Raw genomic sequence first — 21,116 nt, forward strand, 5'->3', positions numbered from 1 at the left:
GTGATGTTGGAATTGGATTAAGTTCACATGACTTTGGTGCACTATTCATCACGATTGTACGTACGAAATCCATAGAGACAGGTTCAAATGCTGCTAATGGTTGCCGCTGAAATTGTGTATCCCAACTGTATGGTGACGACGAGATTACAGAGCATTGCGTGAGTTATTTTCGTGTTATATTAATGTGCCATCTGATATGAATCGTTTAAAGTATATGATGTTTCAAAGTTGTATAGTGGCATACGCAATAAGACAACATCGTGTTCTAAAATATTTTAGCGTACGAGATATAGGATTAGTACTTTGTTTTATTAATCAGACAGAAAAAGATCACGCAAGCTTAGTAAATGAAGCATCAATGATAAAAACAACCTTTAATTCGTACAGTTGGTTAACAAAAAATGAAGTATTGACAGATGAAAGATACAATGATACATCTTCAGTTGTCTATGAGCATCATTAAACCCGTTTTTCCTAATAGTTTCAGGAGTTGGTGTAAGTTTATCAACTAAGTGCAAGAAAACTGAGCCTCGACTTGAGATAAAAAAAAGTGCTTACAAAACAGCAAGTGAAACATATTAAAAATTACTTGATCAAATACGATCTTACTTGTGTGACGTTAAGTATGAAATGGACGATTTAATACGCGAGTTTCGTATCATTGACAGATTGCTAGCGGATATTCTTTTGATCTGAGTATGCAAGTATGAAAACCATTATCAGTGAAATTATCAAGTAGAATATAATTAGTAATTTTATGTAAACTTTATGAATAATGCAAATCTATCAACAGATACAATTGTTTCTTATTTTTATTAGATATATTTTTTATAGAATCCATGCATGGATCAGTCATCAAGCATTTGTATAGAATGTTTCAACCAATTAAAAAAATCTTACAACAAATAAATTTTATCTAAACGTTTAGAATATAAATTTTGTCTAAACTTTACAAAAATAATCCAAGAAACTTTTGTCTAACAACAAAACTAATCATACAAAACAATTCCTGATGGTTTCGTTTTTCAGTAGTAGAGAAAAGTGGGGATTTCTGGATCAGAAACCCTAAAAACCGTCCAAACAAATACGGTCGTCAACGACTGTTACAAAACTTATCACCATGAATCTCAAGATATATTTGAGCTAGACTATTGTGTCAAATTTTGAGTAGGTATGACTAAGAAGTGGCATAGACAGTCGTCGTTGTATTTGTTTGGACGGTTTTTAAGGTCTCTGAGCCAGAAATCTCCTTTCAGCGTACTCTCAACAACAACGCGTGTTGTATAAACGTAAAATAAATTGAGAATAATTCATATAAAAATGCACAACTAAGTTTTGTAAAAGTACCGGTAGACTCGATGTAATAATCACACAGAGAAAACAACATACCCAGGTACCACAACGAGCCGAGTATAGAAACGTTTACTACAAGACAAAGTTTTAAATAAATTGATGAAATGAACCTTTATATGAAATTTTAGCGCGGTCCACCCAGTCCCAGTCACGGTTATGCAGAAATACAAGGAGTTTCATTCTTAATCTCAACTGGCTTGAAAATGGAAGGTAAAGTGCGAGGGAAAACTTAAAATATTGCACCGTGTGTCATTGACATAGAAGATAGACTCCCAATAGGGTACACGAGACATCTTCTAATCATCTCCTATTCTCTAATAGCTTTTAAATCACTCAATTTTGGCACCATACAATCAAGTCTTTAAAATCATTGAGCCGAAACGAACGTTTGACGGACGGACAGATGGAAACACGGATATTATGTCAAACCTTTTATCAGAAGGGTATTATAAATGGCGTATTATACGTCCACAATGTGGAAAATAATTAAAGGATGCTTCTATTATGTAAAACCCTCTATCACTGGTCATACATTCAGGTACTAAATACTAATTTAGTGTGCCACTGTCACTTAGCGATGTTGCGTGGAAAACTTGGTATTGAATCCGACATCAATCAGTGTTTTCCATGTCTCTAATGCAAGGCATCAATAAAGTTTGGTCCCTGTAAAAGACACAGAATTGAAGTAAATTTGCGGAAACCATTCTCTTCTTTCAGTTTTGGGGCGTTAAACTTGGCATATTTATCCCAAAATTCACAGTCGCCTTTCTTGTCTCAAATACGGGATATTCACCAAGTTTGGTCTTCGTTTAGGAGTTATTTTGTGGAAAGCGTGTTGCTTCTTGGAATCCCTTTTATAATGAAGTTTGACGTTTCAACCCAAAAAAAAATCAATAGATGCCTTCATTGTTTCAACTGCAAGCTATATAAAACGTTTAGTCAAAGCATGTAGTGAAGAACTTTAGTTTTCTCTTTCAGACACGGTGACCTTGACCAGCTGTCTTCATTGTCTCAGGTCGTGCCATTCACATGTCTTTCTTTTCTCAAATGCCGTCCATGGATAAAAATTGGTCGAGATTTTTTATATACAAGGCACGTTACTGTGTGGAAACAGTTTTTGTTCCTTTAGTCCTTTTGACCGTTACCTTTGACCTTTGAGACAAAAATCGATAGGTTTCTTCCTTGCTCCAAATACAGGCTGCTGACCAAGGCATCAGTATGCATGTCATCTAATCAATTGTCTTTGTTTTATAATGATTCATCCCAATTACAAAAAAAAATCCATCAAAGACTTTAACTTTAATCGAAACCTAATGCACATTTTGTACGACTGTGACGTTCGTTTCTGGGTCAAAGGGCCGAGACTCCATGAAACCGAATGAATTTTCCTATCGTTATAATCACTTATCCCAACCTATTGAGGACGCTTAAGACATTGTGGGAAAGTTGACTTGTTTCCCACTAATGTGAACTCTACAAAAGCAGTATCATAAATAAAAAATGATAATACTTCAAAAAAATTTAGTATGTGAGTAGTAAAACAAAATGTATCCAGACTGAGCAAGATCAACAATGGACTCAAATAATTGAGTGAAGAGAAGTCTATCTACACATAATAGGAAGAAGTTGGCATAAGTAGGGAGATGGAATGTTTTAAATGATTTCTAACAAGAACGTACCCCAGTAACGTCATGTCGCTAAAACAAGAGCCGAAGAACAACTTCATGGTCCGGTGCGCAAGAAGTTAAGAATGGCGTTCTACCATAATGTCATAAAAATAAAAAAGATATGTAGAACAACTTGTTATTTAATGCACAAGAGGCCAAGCTCGACATTCTTTGTTTTATTTTGAGAAAGATTCAAATATATCTTTTATATTTAGATAGCATTTAATCGACCTTAAATGTTTGCTATACGCTTTATCGATCTGTGTGGTAGTACTGTTTACATGTTGTTTGTGGAGAGATTTGTAACGCTACCTCAGACGGAACGCGGAAGTAAAATACAGGTGGACGAAATAGCTGACTTCGTCGAGCTTGTTCTGCAGAATTGTTTAATAAAGTGGACAAAATAGATCCGCTACAGCCCGCTGAGGCGTTCAAGGAAGATAACACACCATTGTTGTGCAGTGAAATGTTTGCAAGTTTTAGGAGATTTAAGTAGAGAACTGAAGTTCTGAAACGACATTGAAAGTTGACAAATCTGTTTCATCGTATTGTATCATTTCACTGCACCCACATAAATGCCATTATTATGCACTGGATACAATGTGACTTTCACGGTACTCATGTTTCCATAATTGTATACATTCAAAATTTTGAGACCATGCAATCACTTCTCTCTATCTTCTTTATCTTAGTTCTATTCTGAGGTAGAGAAGTCACTTTGCCTGTAAATTTGAATCCCATAATGACCCCGCGCAGTCTAGGCTATATGCGCCTTCTTATGCAATGACCCCACGCAGTCTAGGCTATATGCACATTCTTATGTAATGACCCCACGCAGTCTAGGCTATATGCACATTCTTATGTAATGACCCCACGCAGTCTAGGCTATATGCACATTCTTATGTAATGACCCCACGCAGTCTAGGCTATATGCGCCTTATTATGTAATGTCGCCACGCAGTCTAGGCTATATGCGCCTTATTATGTGCGGAATAAAATAAAGGAAATAATACTGTATAATTTAATCAATTAAAAACTCAGCATTCCACAAATCGGCACGTTTTGACCTATAACTGACATGTAGTTACATGTAAACCTTTGACAATGTGCACCACATACCTCGATCAGCCTTTCCCCAATCTGAACGTTGGGCTGACACGTGACATATAGTTACATGTAAGCATTTGACTATGTGCACTACATACCTCGATCTGCCTTCCCCCTATCTGAACATTGGGCTGACAGCTTACATCTAGTAAATATTAAAATTTATATTAGAATGTGCTTTATTTAGTTACGTATGGAAAAACCAAAAATTTGTGTCAGTTAAATGTTAATACAATTTGTAGAACTAAACTCAAAGACCAATACTGACAAGTTTGGAGAACTGATATATATATATATATATATATATATATATATATATATATATATATATATATATATATATATATATATATATATATATATATATATATATATATATATATAATGAATTGAATCGCTTATACTTGGAACTGCAAAAATAAAGGATTGCTGTTGAAACATGGAGGTAGGATAATATTTCCTATAATTAAAGATACTGTCCATTGTGGACGTCCCAAGACATGGGTGATGAATATCCCTATCTTCTGCTGTGTTCTTATTTGCATGAAGAAAGACAAAATGTATCCCTCATTTTTCTATTAGCGGTACTAACATTTATAAATTCATTGAGTCAATGAATGCATTTAACAGACAAATCGTTGAAAGCTATGTGCAGGTTCTTAGATTATGGTTTTACGAATTTCTGGAACACTGCGATGCATAATTGTATGATATTACACGCCATATTTCGAATTATTTCTCTTATATGTCTCATTTGTTGTAAACGTTACCACCTGGGTGTCATCAAGCTTTGTCTTGTCTTGTCTCGGTGCACCGATATGTGCAGGAGTAATGTTTATAAAGACTCCATTGGAGACGTTTAATAATAACAGGATATTGTAACGCTACTTCAGTCAGAACACAGAAGTAGAATACAGAAGGACGAAATGGCTGACCTTGCCGAATTTGTACTGCAACATATTGACAAATCGGACGGAATAGACACGCTACAGCTCGCTGAGGCGTTGAAGGAAGATCACCAAAAAGTTGTTGGTGCAGTGAAAAGTTTGCAAGCTTTAGGAGACGTAAGTAGAGAGCTGAAATTCTGAAATCGAAATTGAAAGTTGACAAATTTGTTTCATAGTATTGCATCATTTCACTGCACGTGAATAAATGTCATTATTATACACGGTACTCTAGCTATCAATAATTTAAAACATTCTATACACACATTGTTCCTTAATGTTGTCTAAATTAGCCATACTCAGGCAGCAGAGAAGTCGCTTCGCTCAATATTTGAGTCTATTGTTGATCCTGCGCAGTCTAGGTAATATACACCTTTTTATGTATGGAATAGAATAAATGGAACACTGCCATTTAAATGAACCGCTGGAAAACATATAATCTGAACCCACCTTCACATTTGCATTGCAGTTAATTTTAGAACTGCAAATCATTGCTTTTCTGTTGAAACTGGCATATAACCAAATACATTGTATGCTATGGCAGTCGCAAGAAATAAGTAATGAAAATCAGTCTCTTTTGTCGTATTCTCTTTTGCTTGACGAAATATAAAAAGGGAGACCTCAGAATTTTCCATTAGCGGGACTAACGTTTATAAATACAATCAGTTAATGAATACATGTAACCCTCGAATTTTTAAAAAGATTGGCAGGGTTTAAAATTATATTTTCCGAATTTCTTAATTATGTTATACATTATTGTATGATATCACACGCTACATTTCCTGCTCGTTTTCTTATTTTTTACCTCATTTGTTGTAAACGTTACAACCTGGGTGTAATCAAGTCTTGTCTTGTCTTGGTGCACCGATATGTGCAGTAATATTACTTACAAAAGTCTCCACTGGAGAAGGTCAACAAGAATAGGGTTTTGCAACGCTACCACAGACAGAACACGAAGAGGAATACAGAAGGACACAATGGCTGACCTTGCCGAGTTTGTTCTGCAGCATATTGACAAATCGGACGGAATAGACACGCTACAGCTCGCTGAGGCTTTGAAGGAAGATCACCAAAAAATTGTTGGTGCAGTGAAAAGTTTGCAAGCTTTAGGAGCTGTAAGTAGAGAACAGAAATTATGAAATCGATATTGAAAGTTGACAAATCATTGTCATCAAATTGTATCATTTCATTGCACCTACATAAATGTAACTATTATTCAGGATACTTCTGTTTGCGGGGCCTCGAGTGGCCGAGTGGTCTAAAGCGCGCTCCGTTACGGATCACTGCCATCTCACCTCTGTCTGCGTAGGTCAGAGTCTCGGATTCAGCCAATGTGGGTATGTGAGAAAGCTTGCCGGTAGCTTCTCGTGGGTCGGTGGTTCTTTCCGGGGTTTTCCCGGGTTCTTCCTCCACCATTAATACTGGCCGCCATGTATAGCCTATCATGTGCTGAAAAATGGCGTTAAACCCTACAACAATAGCAACAATAACTTCTGTTTGCAACAATTTAAAACATTCTACATTTTGACACTATGCGCTCACTTCTTATTTTCCCTAAATTTGCCATAATCTGGTGTAGAGAGAAATCACATCGCTCAAACATTTGAGTCCATTGTTGGCCATAGGCTGTCCAGTTCCTATGCATCTTCTTCTGCAAGCGTACATGTATCCAGTGTTAATTAAGACTTCAACGTCAACCACGATTTCTAAACGTGTGCACGGTATGGAGTTAACAAAACGATGCCGTTTAATTGAACCGATGAGAAACGTATCCCTTCCTCCAATATACACGTTAAGCTTTCAACAGACATCAAGTTACATGTAAGCCTTTGACGATATGTAACACGTACCTTTATCAGCTTGCGATTCTCTCATTTTGTTCTGCGCCTAAAGGATCCTTGGTACAGATGCATTTTTTTCGAGTGCAAGATAAAACTGTTGTCGAAATGAAGTTAGTGGGAAACGAGACATCAGTCACAGTCGCTGTAATTTCTTTTAAAGTTTGCCAGTTGCATTTATATCCTAAAGCACTTTTTATCGTCATACTTAAAATGAATTATTCTGAAGCTAAGATAATGCATTCGGTGACATGTGCTCTTCCCCGTCGACCTATTGGTCAAAGACGCAAGGAAAATTTGCCGTTAAGGTTATGGTTACAGTTGGTATTCATTTGATTATATTTGCTAAATACATTCATGGTATTTGTTCATATATTCTAAGAATCATTAAGACGATAACACAATTCATTTTTTATGCTCGCTTAGCAACAGGAGTCTAGATTACAAGATTTACACCAGTCCTTTCACTGTTGGCGAAACATACGGAACCTTCCCTGTTTTTGTTTTATATGTATGTTTCCCCAGCACTGCTTCTGGCTTACCAAAAATTCGAATTGAACATGTGTGTATTCGCCTTCTCTTTAATTGAATTTTTGCATTCTTACGCGTCCTCCACAAGGCAGCGCATATCATGACATGATATTGTTGTCCTTCCATTCATTTGTCAATCCATACGTACGTTTACCTGTTCCCTGAATTGCTTCCGCACAATAACGAGGGTTTCCATCATCTTCCGTTAGCAAACGTTGTAGTCAGAATGCGTCTAGAGCAAGGAAGAGACCTGCCGATTTTGGTCTCAGTAGTGCGATCGTAGTGGTCATAGCCAACAAACACAAGGAAAATTGTTTTTTTAACAATAACTTGACTTGTTTACCAGATACATTAAAACGGCTTGAGAAATCTAGTATCTATATCTACTAAAGATATGCAATTACTTAAAAAATGAGTATGGATAATTTACATTTGCTATTGATTGCCAACTGTTCGATCCGACTATTGTGCCAATTTTAACATGTGCTTGTCAAATTTGGGGATTATTAAGGCGAAATGTAGTTGAATAAGCTCATCTGTCCTTCCTTACAGGAAACATTTTACCCATCTGTATATAGTATACCAAACAATTGGTCAGTTCCCCTTAATCATTCGCATTTAAACCTACATGGTAAAGTAGCTAGATTTGTTAGTTGTTACGAACAAGATATGTTTTATTCTCTTTTAATCAAAAACGTTCGTGTTTATTCCAATGGCATTAATGGATTCTAGAAGTACATTTATATACCAACATGATGTGTTTATCTACGTATGGAGAAATCAAAGTTTAAAGTCGATTAAATGGTTAACAAAGGATCAAAACTGTAAAGTTTGGGCAACCAACATCAATACATGATATAAAACTGTTAAATACATGTTATTCAAAACTAGCTTGGATATATATATATATATATATATATATATATATATATATATATATATATATATATATATATATATATATATATATATATACCAATAACATATCTAAAGGCTTAATTAAGTTTAGAACTACAAATCATTGCTTTTCTGTTGAAACTGGCAGATGGATAATATTTTTAATAACGAAAGATACTGTGTACTATAAAAATGGGCAATGAAAGTCACACTCTTTTGTCGTGTTCTCTTTTTCTTAATGACAAACAAAAACGTATACTTCATTTTTCCATTAGCGGGACTAATATTTATAAATACAATCAGTTAATGAATACATGTAACCCTCGAATTTTTAAAAAGATTGGCAGGGTTTAAAATTGTGTGTTCCGAATTTCGTAATCCTGTTATGCATCATGGTATGATATCACACCCTATATTTCCTGCTCTTTTTCTTATTTTTACCTCATTTGTTGTAAACGTTACAACTTGGGTGTAATCAAGTCTTGTCTTGTCTTGGTGCACCGATGTGTGCAGTAGTATTATTTAAAAAAGTCTCCATTGGAGAAGGTCAACAAGAATAGGGTTTTGTAACGCTACCACAGACAGAACACGAAGAGGAATACAGAAGGACACAATGGCTGACCTTGCCGAGTTTGTTCTGCAGCATATTGACAAATCGGACGGAATAGACACGCTACAGCTCGCTGAGGCTTTGAAGGAAGATCACCAAAAAATTGTTGGTGCAGTGAAGAGTTTGCAGGCTTTAGGAGACGTAAGTAGAGAGCTGAAATTATGAAATCGATATTGAAAGTTGACAAGTCTTTTTCATCGTATTGCATCATTTCACTGCACCTTCATAAATGTCATAGTATTCGAGGTACTCTTGGTATCAACAATTCAAAACGTAATGAGAAGAAAAAAAGAGCTTTTGCCATATACGTTCACTTCTCCCTATTTTCCCTAACGTTGCCTTAATATGGCGGTAGAGAAATCACATCGCTCAAAAATCTGACCCTGCGCTGTACCTTTTTCTGCAAATATATCCAGTACTGATTAAGACTGCAATGTGTACCACGATTTCTAAACGTGTGCATGGTATTCATTTAGCTGTTGGTGTTCACAATTACATGATTTGCACTAGTCCATTGATTGTGGGACCACCATGCGGACCCTGGCCTTTTTTGTTTGTTATGTAGGTGTCTCCTGGACAGCTGCTTACTTACCAGACTTTATCGCACTTGTTGAAACTGATTTTGTTTCCGATTCGATGTATCATAAAACATTAAAGAGAATAGGGGTGTTTTCACCAACACTTAAAAGGCGGCACATGTCATTGCTGTGATCTTTTCCGTCCATTTATTTATCCATTCGTACATATATTCACTTCTTCCCTAATTATTAAATTTCGACCTCGCATTAAAAACTACCTTGATTAACTATTGGTTATGAAGGAAACATGTCTTATAATTATCTCTTGTACAAACGTTGTTGTAGCAATATCAATGACAATAAATGGATTCTAGGATTAAAATGTATATACGAATATGACGTGTTATAGATACCTGTGGGGAAATGAAAGTTTGGTGTAAGTTGAATGGTTAACAAAGTCTTAGAACTACTACTAAAAAGTCAATACAAACAAGTTTGGGCAACTCGTGTCGATACATTGTCTAAAGGTCTTGAATACTGGTTATTCGAAACTTGTTTGGATTTAGAAAATGTAAATATTTCTCATTACCATGCTGTATCTATAAGCTTAATTACGTCTAGAACTGCAAATCATGGGTTTCCCGTTGAAACTGGCAGATGGGATATTTGCTGTAACGAAAGATGTTGTACACTCTGCCAGTCACAAGAAATAAACGTTGAATATCACTATCTTCTCTTATGTTCTAGTTTTGATGATGAAAGACAATACCTCATTTTTTTCCATTTGCGGGTCTAACATTTATAAATGCAATCAATTAACGAACATAGCTAACACAATGCTTTGAAAACTATTTGCAGGTTCTTGGATCATGTTTACCGAATGTCTTATTCCATGGGATTAAATTATTGTATTATATCACACGCTATGTTTCGTGTTATATTTCTTATTTACCTCACATGGTGTAAACTTTACAAACCGGGTGTAATCAAGTCTTGTCTTTGTACACAAATATGTGCAGGAGTATTGTTTATAAAGTCTCCAATGGAGACGTTTAACAAGAACAGACTTATGTAACTCGACCTCAGACGAAAGCGAAAGTAGAATATAGAAGGACGAAATGGCTGACCTTGCCAAGTTTGTTCTGCAGCATATTAGCTATTCTGACGTAACAAACACGCTGCAGCTCGCTGAGGCTTTGAAAGATGGTCACCAAAAATTGTTGGTGCAGTGAAAAGTTTGAAAGCTTTAGGAGATGTAAGTAGAGAACTGAAGTTCTGAAATCGATTTTGAAAGTTGACAAATCGGTTTCGTCGAATTGTATCATTTCACTGCACCGAAACGAAAGCCCATAATCTTCACTGTTCATAATGTGCCGTTCACGTTACTCCTGTTAACAACAATTTCAAACATTCCGAATATTTTCGCACTATGCACTCACGTCACGCTATTTTCTTAAGATTGGCATATTTAAGCGGAAGATAGAAGTCATATCGCTCAAGACGTTGAGTCCCTTGTTGACCCTGCGCAGTCTAAGTCATTTGCCCCTTCTTTTGCATGGGTATGCGTACCCAGTGTTGATTAAGACTGTAACGATTTCTAAAAGTGTGCACGATATACATTTAACGAAACGATGCTGCTTGATTGTACCGATGCGAAACGTATCCTTTCCTCCAATCTGCACGTTTGGCTTACAACAGACTACCTAGTTATTTGTAAGACTTGGACAATATGAAACACGTACCTCGATCAGCTTGCGGTTGATCCATTTGTTGTACGTTTTGTACCACTGGTTATGATAAGACTCAGTTTTGTACGACGTGTATTCTTTGAATGTATGGTCAGACTCAATAATACAGTCGTATGTACAGCCTGCACATGCGCACAGTATGATTTTGTATGCTTTTCAATGACTAAGAAACTGCTTATAAGCTTGATACGGTGGAAGGGTTGGGTTTTTTTTTTTTTAATCAAGCGTTCTGTAAATGAACATATTTTACAAATGCACGAAATGAAGCGTAAAGAAACATTTGTCAGCATTATCGTAAAATGAACTTGTTTCATGAAAATACATCATTTAATTGGAACTAGTAGATCCTACATCAATGATAGCCATGTGCATGTTCGTTCACTCGGTGACCAACTGTCACTGTTTAGAGGCAGTCAAATCTGCTAAGCCGTTCACACGTGGAAACATTGCAGCTTTAATGGTGATTTAGGTTGTGACCGATGAATTAGTCTGGTTCCCAATCAGAACCTATCTAATTTTAGTTTAAAGATTGTTAACTATGACTTGGTGTCAGTTGTCGATGTTCAAAATATTTTGATGCAAATTCGGGGACACTGGATGCATATTTTTCAGTAAATGTTTTCAGGGCCGGCCTTAGACCAATTGGACCGATCTGGCCCAATAGTGCCCCGCGCTCACAGGGGCCCCACGAGTTAACAATTTAAAAAAAAAAATATTATTATTATTATATATATATATATATATATATATATATATATATATATATATATATATATATATATATATATATATATATATATATATATCTTGAGAGAAAGTAATTTTAAACGATGGAAGTAAATTTTAAGTTAAATATCATATAAAACTTGTTTACAAGTTTATTTCCAAATGCCGTGCCCACAGGAGGCCCCGTGGTAAATCCAGGGGCCCAGCTAAAATGATCCAAATCGGGCCCCGCATTTGCTAAGGCTGTTGCTGAATGCTTTATAATAATAATAATAATAATAATATGTATACTACAAATAATATTTAATGTCCTAAATATATTTGTCTGGCGCAAGATACAATATTCGCAGAGCCTACATTAGCTGTAAACGAGACTCATCAATCGCATTTGCCATGGTTTCTTTTTAAAATGTTCATTTGATTATATTTCCTTTACTATTTGTGGATTTGGTTCATATTTTCTATGAATCATTATGAATATAAAACAATTCATTCTGTGATACGTTCGATCAACCTTTAGCCATTGGAGTCAAGGCTACACGATTTTGTACAATAATTTGCTTGTGAACACATCTTACAAGCCATGGCCTTTTTGCATCATGCTGGTTTCTCCTACACGGCTGCTGACTTACCAGACTTAAAATTGTTCATGATTCTATGGATCAACATTATTCCAAGTTTTGGTTTATTATCGGATCCCATGATTTGAGTAGAAACTCTTTTCCCCATAAAATTTTTTCACCAATAACCATCTGTTCTTCATCAGTGAGTTTTTTACTGAATTTCTGCAAGAAGCGAGAGTTTTCTTTACATTATCTTTTTAATTGGTCGCATAACTACATCATTAACTGCGGTTTTTACCGCTTCATTGATCGTCTTCTAGTGGACACAAATTTGTTAGTATCCTGGTCTACATGACTTCAAATGGGCACAAATGATGAATTTCTACAGCCAAATATAGCCATTGTTTTAGTAATAAAAAAGACTGATTAACGTCTGGGAAACTGCCCCGTTACTACAACTATGAAATCGTTTGAATTACATCTGAAAAGCAGACTTTGAAGAAAATTGATACAAAAATTTCTGGCACTATGGACTTATAAGTATGTACTATAGCTACCAGTATTACATAATGCATGACTGAAGCTACTAACATTATAATAGCGTAAAATCCTTCATATTTACAGAAATGATGTCAATCCACTATCAGAATTGGTTTCCGTTGTTTAAAATATAAAAACAGTAATACAAGTTTAGATTTAAAACAATGCAGAACAAACACAAGGTAAAACTAGGAGGATAGAACTTCACTTAAATCACTGAACACAACATGACTGACCGCGATTTACCCTGGCATAGCGGCATTTTTGTATTTGGCAAATTGATGTCGATGTAATAAATTATCTATGCAGAGTATTCCACTGATCCAGATATTGTGAACAACTCGTCTTGCATAGGGCTATTTGCCACATGTCGTGCGGGTGAGCCATCTCTGATCCACTTGGGTATATTGTCAATGGATTGCAATCAAACGGATTAATGGTCATCAAATGGACATTTAAACATATCGCTTTTCTGCAACATTTGGCCCACTGGTCAAATGCTAAGTAAGCTTATGGCAAGGAACTGAATGCATTGTCCATCGGACGACGATCAGCACTTGATTTTGAACATTATAAAGGACTTATTTCTGGCTAGATTTCAATCAGATTTCACTATGACTTGGAATTTGCCAAAATTAAAATTCTTTGATATTTTGCAGTAAGTTTGTTCAATAGTGTTTGACAGCTTTTGGTACTGCATTATTAAAGTGTCCAAAACATTGGTCATTTATATTATGCTATCACATATATGGGGCATCATTTGAAGGGATTTGATATATTCAGTGCCACAACCCTATTTTAATGTGTGTTTTGTATTTTTAGTTTTAATGTTAAGAAAAGTAAAGCACAATAAGCTTTCCACCTGAAATATTCCAAATTTTATTAATACGGGCAAAATATGACGTTAAAAAATGTCCTGAGAAATTTGGTTGTCGATGAGACTGATCAGATGAATCGGAAGGGAACCCGCGACCTTCTGGTCACGAGTCCAACACTTTAACCGCTGAACTACCATAATTTACTTTGGTGGCATTCTTAATAGTTTACAAGACAGTGGTGTCAGCACCAGACAGGTAAGAACAGACCCATCCATCCATACTGAATGCACATATTAACTTCCATTGTATTTATACAGAAGCGTTTAACGACACCTCAGCATAAAAGTAGCTACGTAGTGTCAACAAAGCGTTAAATTCCAAAAATCTACAACACAAATTGTATGGATACCTAGAAACTCATGCCAAGCAAGTTTATATACTTAAAGGCCGGGACTGTGAACAGTCCGAAAGTTAGGGATCAGAGCCTAGTACTAATAAACAGAGATAAATCCAATGTACAATATAAATGGTCAGGAAAAATAAATTATACCAGCATTAAAGTACAAGTCAATATGTAAACGTCGATTACCGACTGTTTCACTAATGGGTGTCATGTTTAGGAATTTGATTATACGTATCTTTAAATGGCGATTATTCACTTTACGTGCATACATACTCCTTAGAATGTCATTAAATACAAGCCACAAGAAATACGTATGGCAAAATGTTAAAGTACTTGGATGTTTTGGGACGAGGTCAACCTAAAGGTGTCACGCAGTATAAACCGAATTAAATTTCGCATGATGTAATGTCACACTTAAAATTCTGCGTTTGTTGAAGAAGAAATTTATACTATTTTGTCATTTTTTATGACATGACCCTCTTTTCTTGACCCAAACTAGTGCCTGGCCACCATTGTAAAAGTCCTCAGCGATCAATAGTTCTTGTCTGGAAGGTTGTTTGATGACATTTAATATGCAGAGCATTAACCAGTCAGAACTGAATTAAGTTGACATACACTTTAACAGACAATGCTGCAGCTATGTGTTCCAAGCTTTTCTTTCCCTTCTACAGTCATAGTAAATGTTTGATTTTCCATTAACAGGCTGACATACGTCAAGTGTGCAGGTAAGCGATATCAAGGGCAGTTGGATACCTTGCTCTTAGAGTGCCTATCCTTCTTACCGTATTTGCCGGCCTATAAGACGATACATTTTGACCAGAAATTCTTAGCTTTGTCTTATACTCAGAATCGACTTATATATGGATTATGTCATCCAAATCGCTTTATCATATTTTTCGTATGGACAATATTTATCCAAGAGTACAACAAATAATGAGTAAAATATAGTTAACTGTGGGGAAGAGTTCGTGTATGAACAAATATAGGATCCCACGTTGAGTATTTTAAACAATTGCATGTTCGTCAGTAATAAAAATTAATATAGATCTGATGTAATTGCGCTAAAGCAGCGTGCACCAGTAATGTACGTTGTTTGTAATATACGTTGTTTAAATTTAATTACATATATGTGCGTTAGAATTTACAAGTTAGAAGATGAATAACTATGACAAAAACGAATTTCATCACAATTTTCTTCATGGACCTAATGATGAAATAATCCGTATACCCAATTGAGAGAGAGAGAGAGAGAGAGAGAGACGGACAGACATACAGAGATGTCTTCACAATTGTAAATCTGTATTGTTCACTCACCTGATGACTGATTTTACTTGTGCACAAGTGCAGTACCATATTTCATTACCAATGAATACTGCTGGTTAAACGATTCATTCTGTTTGTTTCCACCCCTTCTCTTTACAAAAGGTGAGGGTTGGTTGGTGGATTGTACCTTTTTCAGGGTGACCGCTCTATTCGGATTTCGTTATCTATTAGATGATTGCCCTCGGTGTTATTGCCCGGATCGAGTAAACTTATAAGTAGAATAAATTGAGATCTGAACAGATATATTGAACAGAACGTACATAGAAATCAAAATTTAATCAATTACATAAAAAAGGATGATAATACAATACATTAGGAGGATACAATTCTTTTGGAATAAATCTTTCACCGAATTTCAAAACACAAATATAATTATAAAAATAGCTGACATATTTTACTGATAGAATTAGTTCATCATATGATCGAGTGACCAATCGAAGTTGTTGCCTTGTACAATTGCATAACCTGCTTGCCTATCTCTGGTTCACTCCAATTCCACTGTAGCTGTTCTCTGTCCTTTCGCCTTTTTCCTCTCCTTTTCTCTCCCAATCTCCCTACGGTCTCGCCTCCTTTCGGCCCTCAAACTTTGTGTGGGTAGGTGGATATGTAAGCATGTAGATACACAGATACGTGGATACGTCAGTGCGTAGGTACATCTGAGGTTACTTCTGGGAATACGTCTGAAGAGCTATTTTCCCCTTTTGTGCTTTCGAGCATTGCTGATTTATACCGCCAAAATTGTGTCCGTCGACCTTCTAGACATCCAGTCCGTTGGACAAATGTTTTACGAGATAATTTCTTCCAAATTCACTCTCAGAGTCCCCTGTACCTTTACTCTTTCAGCAAAGCTTAGACTAATTAGATTTTTCGATGGGCGGGGGGGGGGAATATTTACAGCTAGGATATTTTGCGTGGGGAAACACGTCCGTATTTAGCGTAACCAATCAGGATGATATATATTTACAGCCTTTTCCTCTATGCGCCAAAATTGGGGTCAACTTGACCTAGGTCTTCGAATAACTGTTTCTGGAATTTGTTCAAGTTTGACAGTTCCACTATGAAATCTAAGTTAGCCGTGTCCCTAATAGTCCGTCTCGCGGTTAAGTAAACCAATGCTTAATTTAAAAATCTCTACCACTACTGACCAGACATTAGGAATCACTGCAGTATAGCGTTTTAACAACCGCCTGTCCCCAAAAATCTAATTAATTCTTCTCTGGCCCAAACTAATGTGCTATTCGTAGATCGACAGAAATTTCACCCCTCACATATGGCATATTTTACTCTCCAATTTTCGGAGATCTAATCGGATTCATTTACACATCCTCAGGTGAACCCTTCACCTCAGACGTTCCTAGTCTGCTTAAGCATTCAGCCACTACATTCTCGTTCTCCTTTATATACCGTACCTGGAGAAATAATGACCATCTTATTTGTCGTCAATAGTTAGCTTAGCGTGAGCTAAATAGACGAGTGGCTGGTGGTCAGTTTCTAAAATAAATTTTCGTCCATACAGGTAACGTTGGAATTTAGATATCTCAAAGATAATTGCCAAGCATTCTTTCTCAGAGAGTGAATAATTGCGTTCTGCAGTTGACAATTTCCGGCTACTGTTCTGCAACCGGGAATAATCTCGTGTCACATCAGGCAGGTAGTGACTACTGCGTCTGACGTCAGTCTGTCCTTCAACGTCTGAAATGCTCTTTCACATGCGTCTGTCTATATAACTTTCGTCGGAGCCTTTTTCCGAGTCAAGTCAGTCAATGGGCTCGCAATAGCGCTGAATTTAGCAACATATCGTCGATAATACCCTGCCAGTCCCAAGAAAGATCGAACTTCCGTCTTAGTTGTCGGTCGTACTGAGTCCCTAAGTTGGTCTACCTTTGAACTATCTGGGGTCATCTTGTCTTTGCTGAGGGTATGACCTAGGTAGGTTAGTTTCCAAAACCTTTTATGGTACTTAGATGGTCAGTCCCGTTTGTTGAAGTGACTCTAAAACGTTTTCAGCAGAATGATATGATCGTCCCATGTAGCTTTCGCTCAGAGTAAATCGTCCATGAAGTTTGAAAATCCAGTCCCCCTTAACGGTTCAAGTAATTTTCTCATCATACGCGTGAAGACACTGTGCATTTTGGACACCAAATGGCATGACTACCCACTGGTAGGTCCCATCTGGAGTTTCGAAAGCAAATTTTGCTCTATCTTGATTTTAAACTGGAATTTCCCAATATCCCTTGGGCAGATCGATTTTCGAAAAAATACTTCGCATTGGTCACCCCGGCAAATATGAACTCAGGGTCAGGTAAAAGTTATACTTGGAATTCCGTGATCATTTTCAACTTCCTGTAATCGACGCAAAATCTGTGTGTACCGTCTTTCTTCTGTACCAACACAACAGGAGAGCTATACGCCGACTCAATTGGTTTTATAACTCCCAAGTCTATGATAGCTTGAATTTCATTTCGGACAGTTTCTAATTTCGCATAGGGTAGCGGATATGGTTTCAACTTCACTGGCTTCTCATCCAGTATCTTCAGGGTGAACTCCTCCAACTCCTTATTGCCAGGTCGTTCTGTCAAGACGCTTGATAAATATTGAAGTAATGACTCCACCTCCTTACGTTGCTCTGACGTTAACGTCCTGTCAAGGACAACGTCGACGTAGGTTTCTTCCCTCGTCAAAGGACAGCTAGGAAGTACTTCCGCCTCTCCTCCGTTGTCGTCGGGTTCTTCAGTTACAACTGTAGCAACCAAGAAGTCTGTGTGTGTCTCTCTTTCACGGTAACGTTTCAGGAGATTTACGTGGTACAGCTTCTCCTTGTCTCCTACTCGGATACTGTAGTTCTGCCCACCCTCTTTCTCCGTTACCACGTATGGTCCCCTCCACAAGACTTGACGTTTGTTGTGCTGTAACGGCAGCAACAGCAACACCTTCTCACCCACCTCGAAGTGACGTTCCTTCGTCTTTTTATTGTAGTATTTGGCTTGACACCCCCTTGCGTCGCGGAGATTCTCCTGAGCCAATTTAGAAACCTCCTACAGCCTGTTGCGGAGATCAACAACATATTGGTATGTTGTCCTCACTTCCTCGGATGCTTGTTCATCCTTCCATAATTTCTTTAATACAGCCATGTGTCACCTGACTGTCCTCCCATAGACTAATCTAAAAATGCGAGAAAGAAAAATCTAACCTGTTGTACCTCTCGATACGCTTAAAGTATCACGAGAAGGTATCAATCCCAATCCCTGGGTCGACCTTCACTGAGCTTCTTCAGTGCCTATCTCAATGTTCCTTTGAAACGCTCCACCAAACCATTGCATTGCGGGTGATACGGGGTAGTCGTCAGGTGTCTAATGGACAGTAATCTGTTTACCTCTTCCATCACCTGGCTCACAAACTGCGTCCCCTGGTCGGTCAGTATCTCCTCAGGAACACTGACTCTCGACCAAACTCCCAAACAAGGCTTCAGCCACCGTGACTGAATCAATGTTCTTCAAGGCCACGGCCTCCGGGTACATGGTGGCGTAACCAACTATCGTTAATATATAACTATTACCGCTTTCTGTCGTCGGCTTTATCGGACTTACTAGGTCCATCGCCACCCTAGAGAAAGGTTCCTCAGTCAGTGGGATATCGCGATAAGGTAGCAATCTCATTCCCTAGGTCGACCTTCACGGAGCTACTTCAGAGTCTGTTTCAATGTTCCTTTGAAACGCTCCACCAAACCATTACACCTAGTGGCACCCGCTGCACTTGCGAACATCCCCGTACATACCTGGCCAGTAGAACTCCCTCACCAACCTATCTCTGGTCTTCGCCACGCCCATGTGGTTTCCAAGTAGACCCTCATGTGCAAGCCTAAGCACTTCTGCTCGCGTCGCTATGGGCACAACAACTTCTTTGAACGTATCGGTCCCTTTCTTGGCGTACCGATACAAAATACCGCGTTTTGTTGCGAACTTCACCTCGCCGTCTGGCAATTTCCGTATGGACCCATCTTTTGCGTACCTGCGTACCTTGTTGAGAGAAAAATCTTCCTCTTGAAGTTTCCACAACTCGCCAGATAGCAAATTGTCTATGGGCGAAGTTGTGGGTCTTGATGCTTTGACCCTGACCTTCGCTTCATAGCCCTCGTCTCAACGGACCCGACGCATACATGGGTGCACGTCACAGGGTTAGGCTGTGGTAATACATACTTACACCCTGATATTATGTCATGAGACAGTCCCGACAAACACGCCGCTTGAATTCGTCCCTTTACATATGGATAATCACGATCAATGCTAACGACCGGGAGGGAATCTTTCGTGCGGTTAGCAAACTGGACTTCAACCTCTCGCCCGTGTAATCTCCAGGCTTGACATATCTGCTATCTAGCAAGGCCGGATAACTTCAGCCGGTATCATATAACACGGTTTCCATCTCACCGTTAACCGTAGCTACGCTGTGTTAGTCAACTCCACTGTTTTCTGTTCCTGTATAGTATTTGGAGTTACCGAATTAATCGTTGTCGGACGTACTTCATTCAATCCTTAACGACGTGGCCTGGTGTGTTGCAGCCGTAACACACCAGATTACCTTCCCCCCTCCCCCGTGGTATCCTTCTCTGCCCCCTGAATCTTCCACGACCCAAGGAAATGTTCTCGGCTTGGATTTGCTGCCCCCGGCCTCCCACCATTCTGATAATTCCGTCTTTGGGGTGCCACTTCAGTGTTATTTCTATGATAGCCAATGCCAGATCGGTCCCTGCTACCCCAGGTGGTTGGACACGAGTTCGTGCTCTCGTAGCGCTCGGATATCACGCTTCTATTGTCCAAGGTTGAGAATTCACGCTCCGCTAAGAACACTATTAAGTCTTTTCTGTATGTACTTAAGACGTGCTCTTTAAAAATTTCTTCGAGTATGCCTTCATACGTTAGCGCGGTACCAGATATTTTCATCCATTTATCAAACATCACCCATACGCGGCTATGGAATTGCGCGTGAGTTTCGGTAGCTCTCTTCGGCGATTCTCTGAAGAGTTTCTGAAACGTTTCCGCCGACGGCTCAAATTGCCGTAGTTGCGTTTTCTTCAGAGCGTCGCAGTCGTCTACCTCGTTCTGTGTCATATTATGGTAGACGTCTTTCGCGACTCCCTGTAAGAATGCCGAATCATTGATAGCCCACTGGTCTTTGGGTAGCTGATGAACCAGAGCCAACTTTTCGAACTGCGTCAAAAAGTTGTCAATGATTTCTTCCTTGTCGTTGAACATGGACATGGTGATCTGTATTGGTCATCTGTCTTCAGATAGCCCACTTGTGGGTCCAGAACGGTCATTCAGGTCTTCACCCCTTCCGGACTCGGCTTCGATTCTCGCTCTCTCCATGGCGCGTTCTCTAGATTTTTCTTCGCCCTGCAGTCTAGTTAGTTCGAGCTCTCGTTCGCGCTCAGCTGCTTGCTCAGCTGCTTGTCTGTCTTTCTCTCGTTCTTTTTCCTCGGCCTGCAATCTGGCTAGTTCGAGTTCTCGTTCACGCTCAGCTGCTCGCTCAG

General features: G+C 38.1%; 1 protein-coding gene across 2 annotated transcripts in view; it reads left to right on the plus strand.

The window, feature by feature from the left end:
• The first annotated feature begins 4,923 nt into the window (after positions 1–4,923).
• Positions 4,924–21,116, plus strand: part of LOC149807806 (phenylalanine--tRNA ligase alpha subunit-like) — a 64,095-nt gene continuing 47,902 nt past the window's right edge. The window contains exon 1 of one of the 2 annotated variants that reach the window (XM_089970681.1): positions 4,924–5,191. In XM_089970681.1, the coding sequence (XP_089826807.1) occupies positions 5,054–5,191 (138 nt within the window). In that variant the 5' untranslated portion in view covers positions 4,924–5,053. Of the gene's footprint in view, positions 5,192–8,629; positions 9,089–21,116 lie in introns of those variants that run through there. The other variant, XM_089970673.1, reaches the window with a different exon arrangement.

The sequence above is a fragment of the Sinohyriopsis cumingii genome, chromosome 1 (assembly GCF_028554795.1).
Source record: "Sinohyriopsis cumingii isolate HCF-2022 chromosome 1, ASM2855479v2, whole genome shotgun sequence".
NCBI lineage: Eukaryota > Metazoa > Mollusca > Bivalvia > Unionida > Unionidae > Sinohyriopsis > Sinohyriopsis cumingii.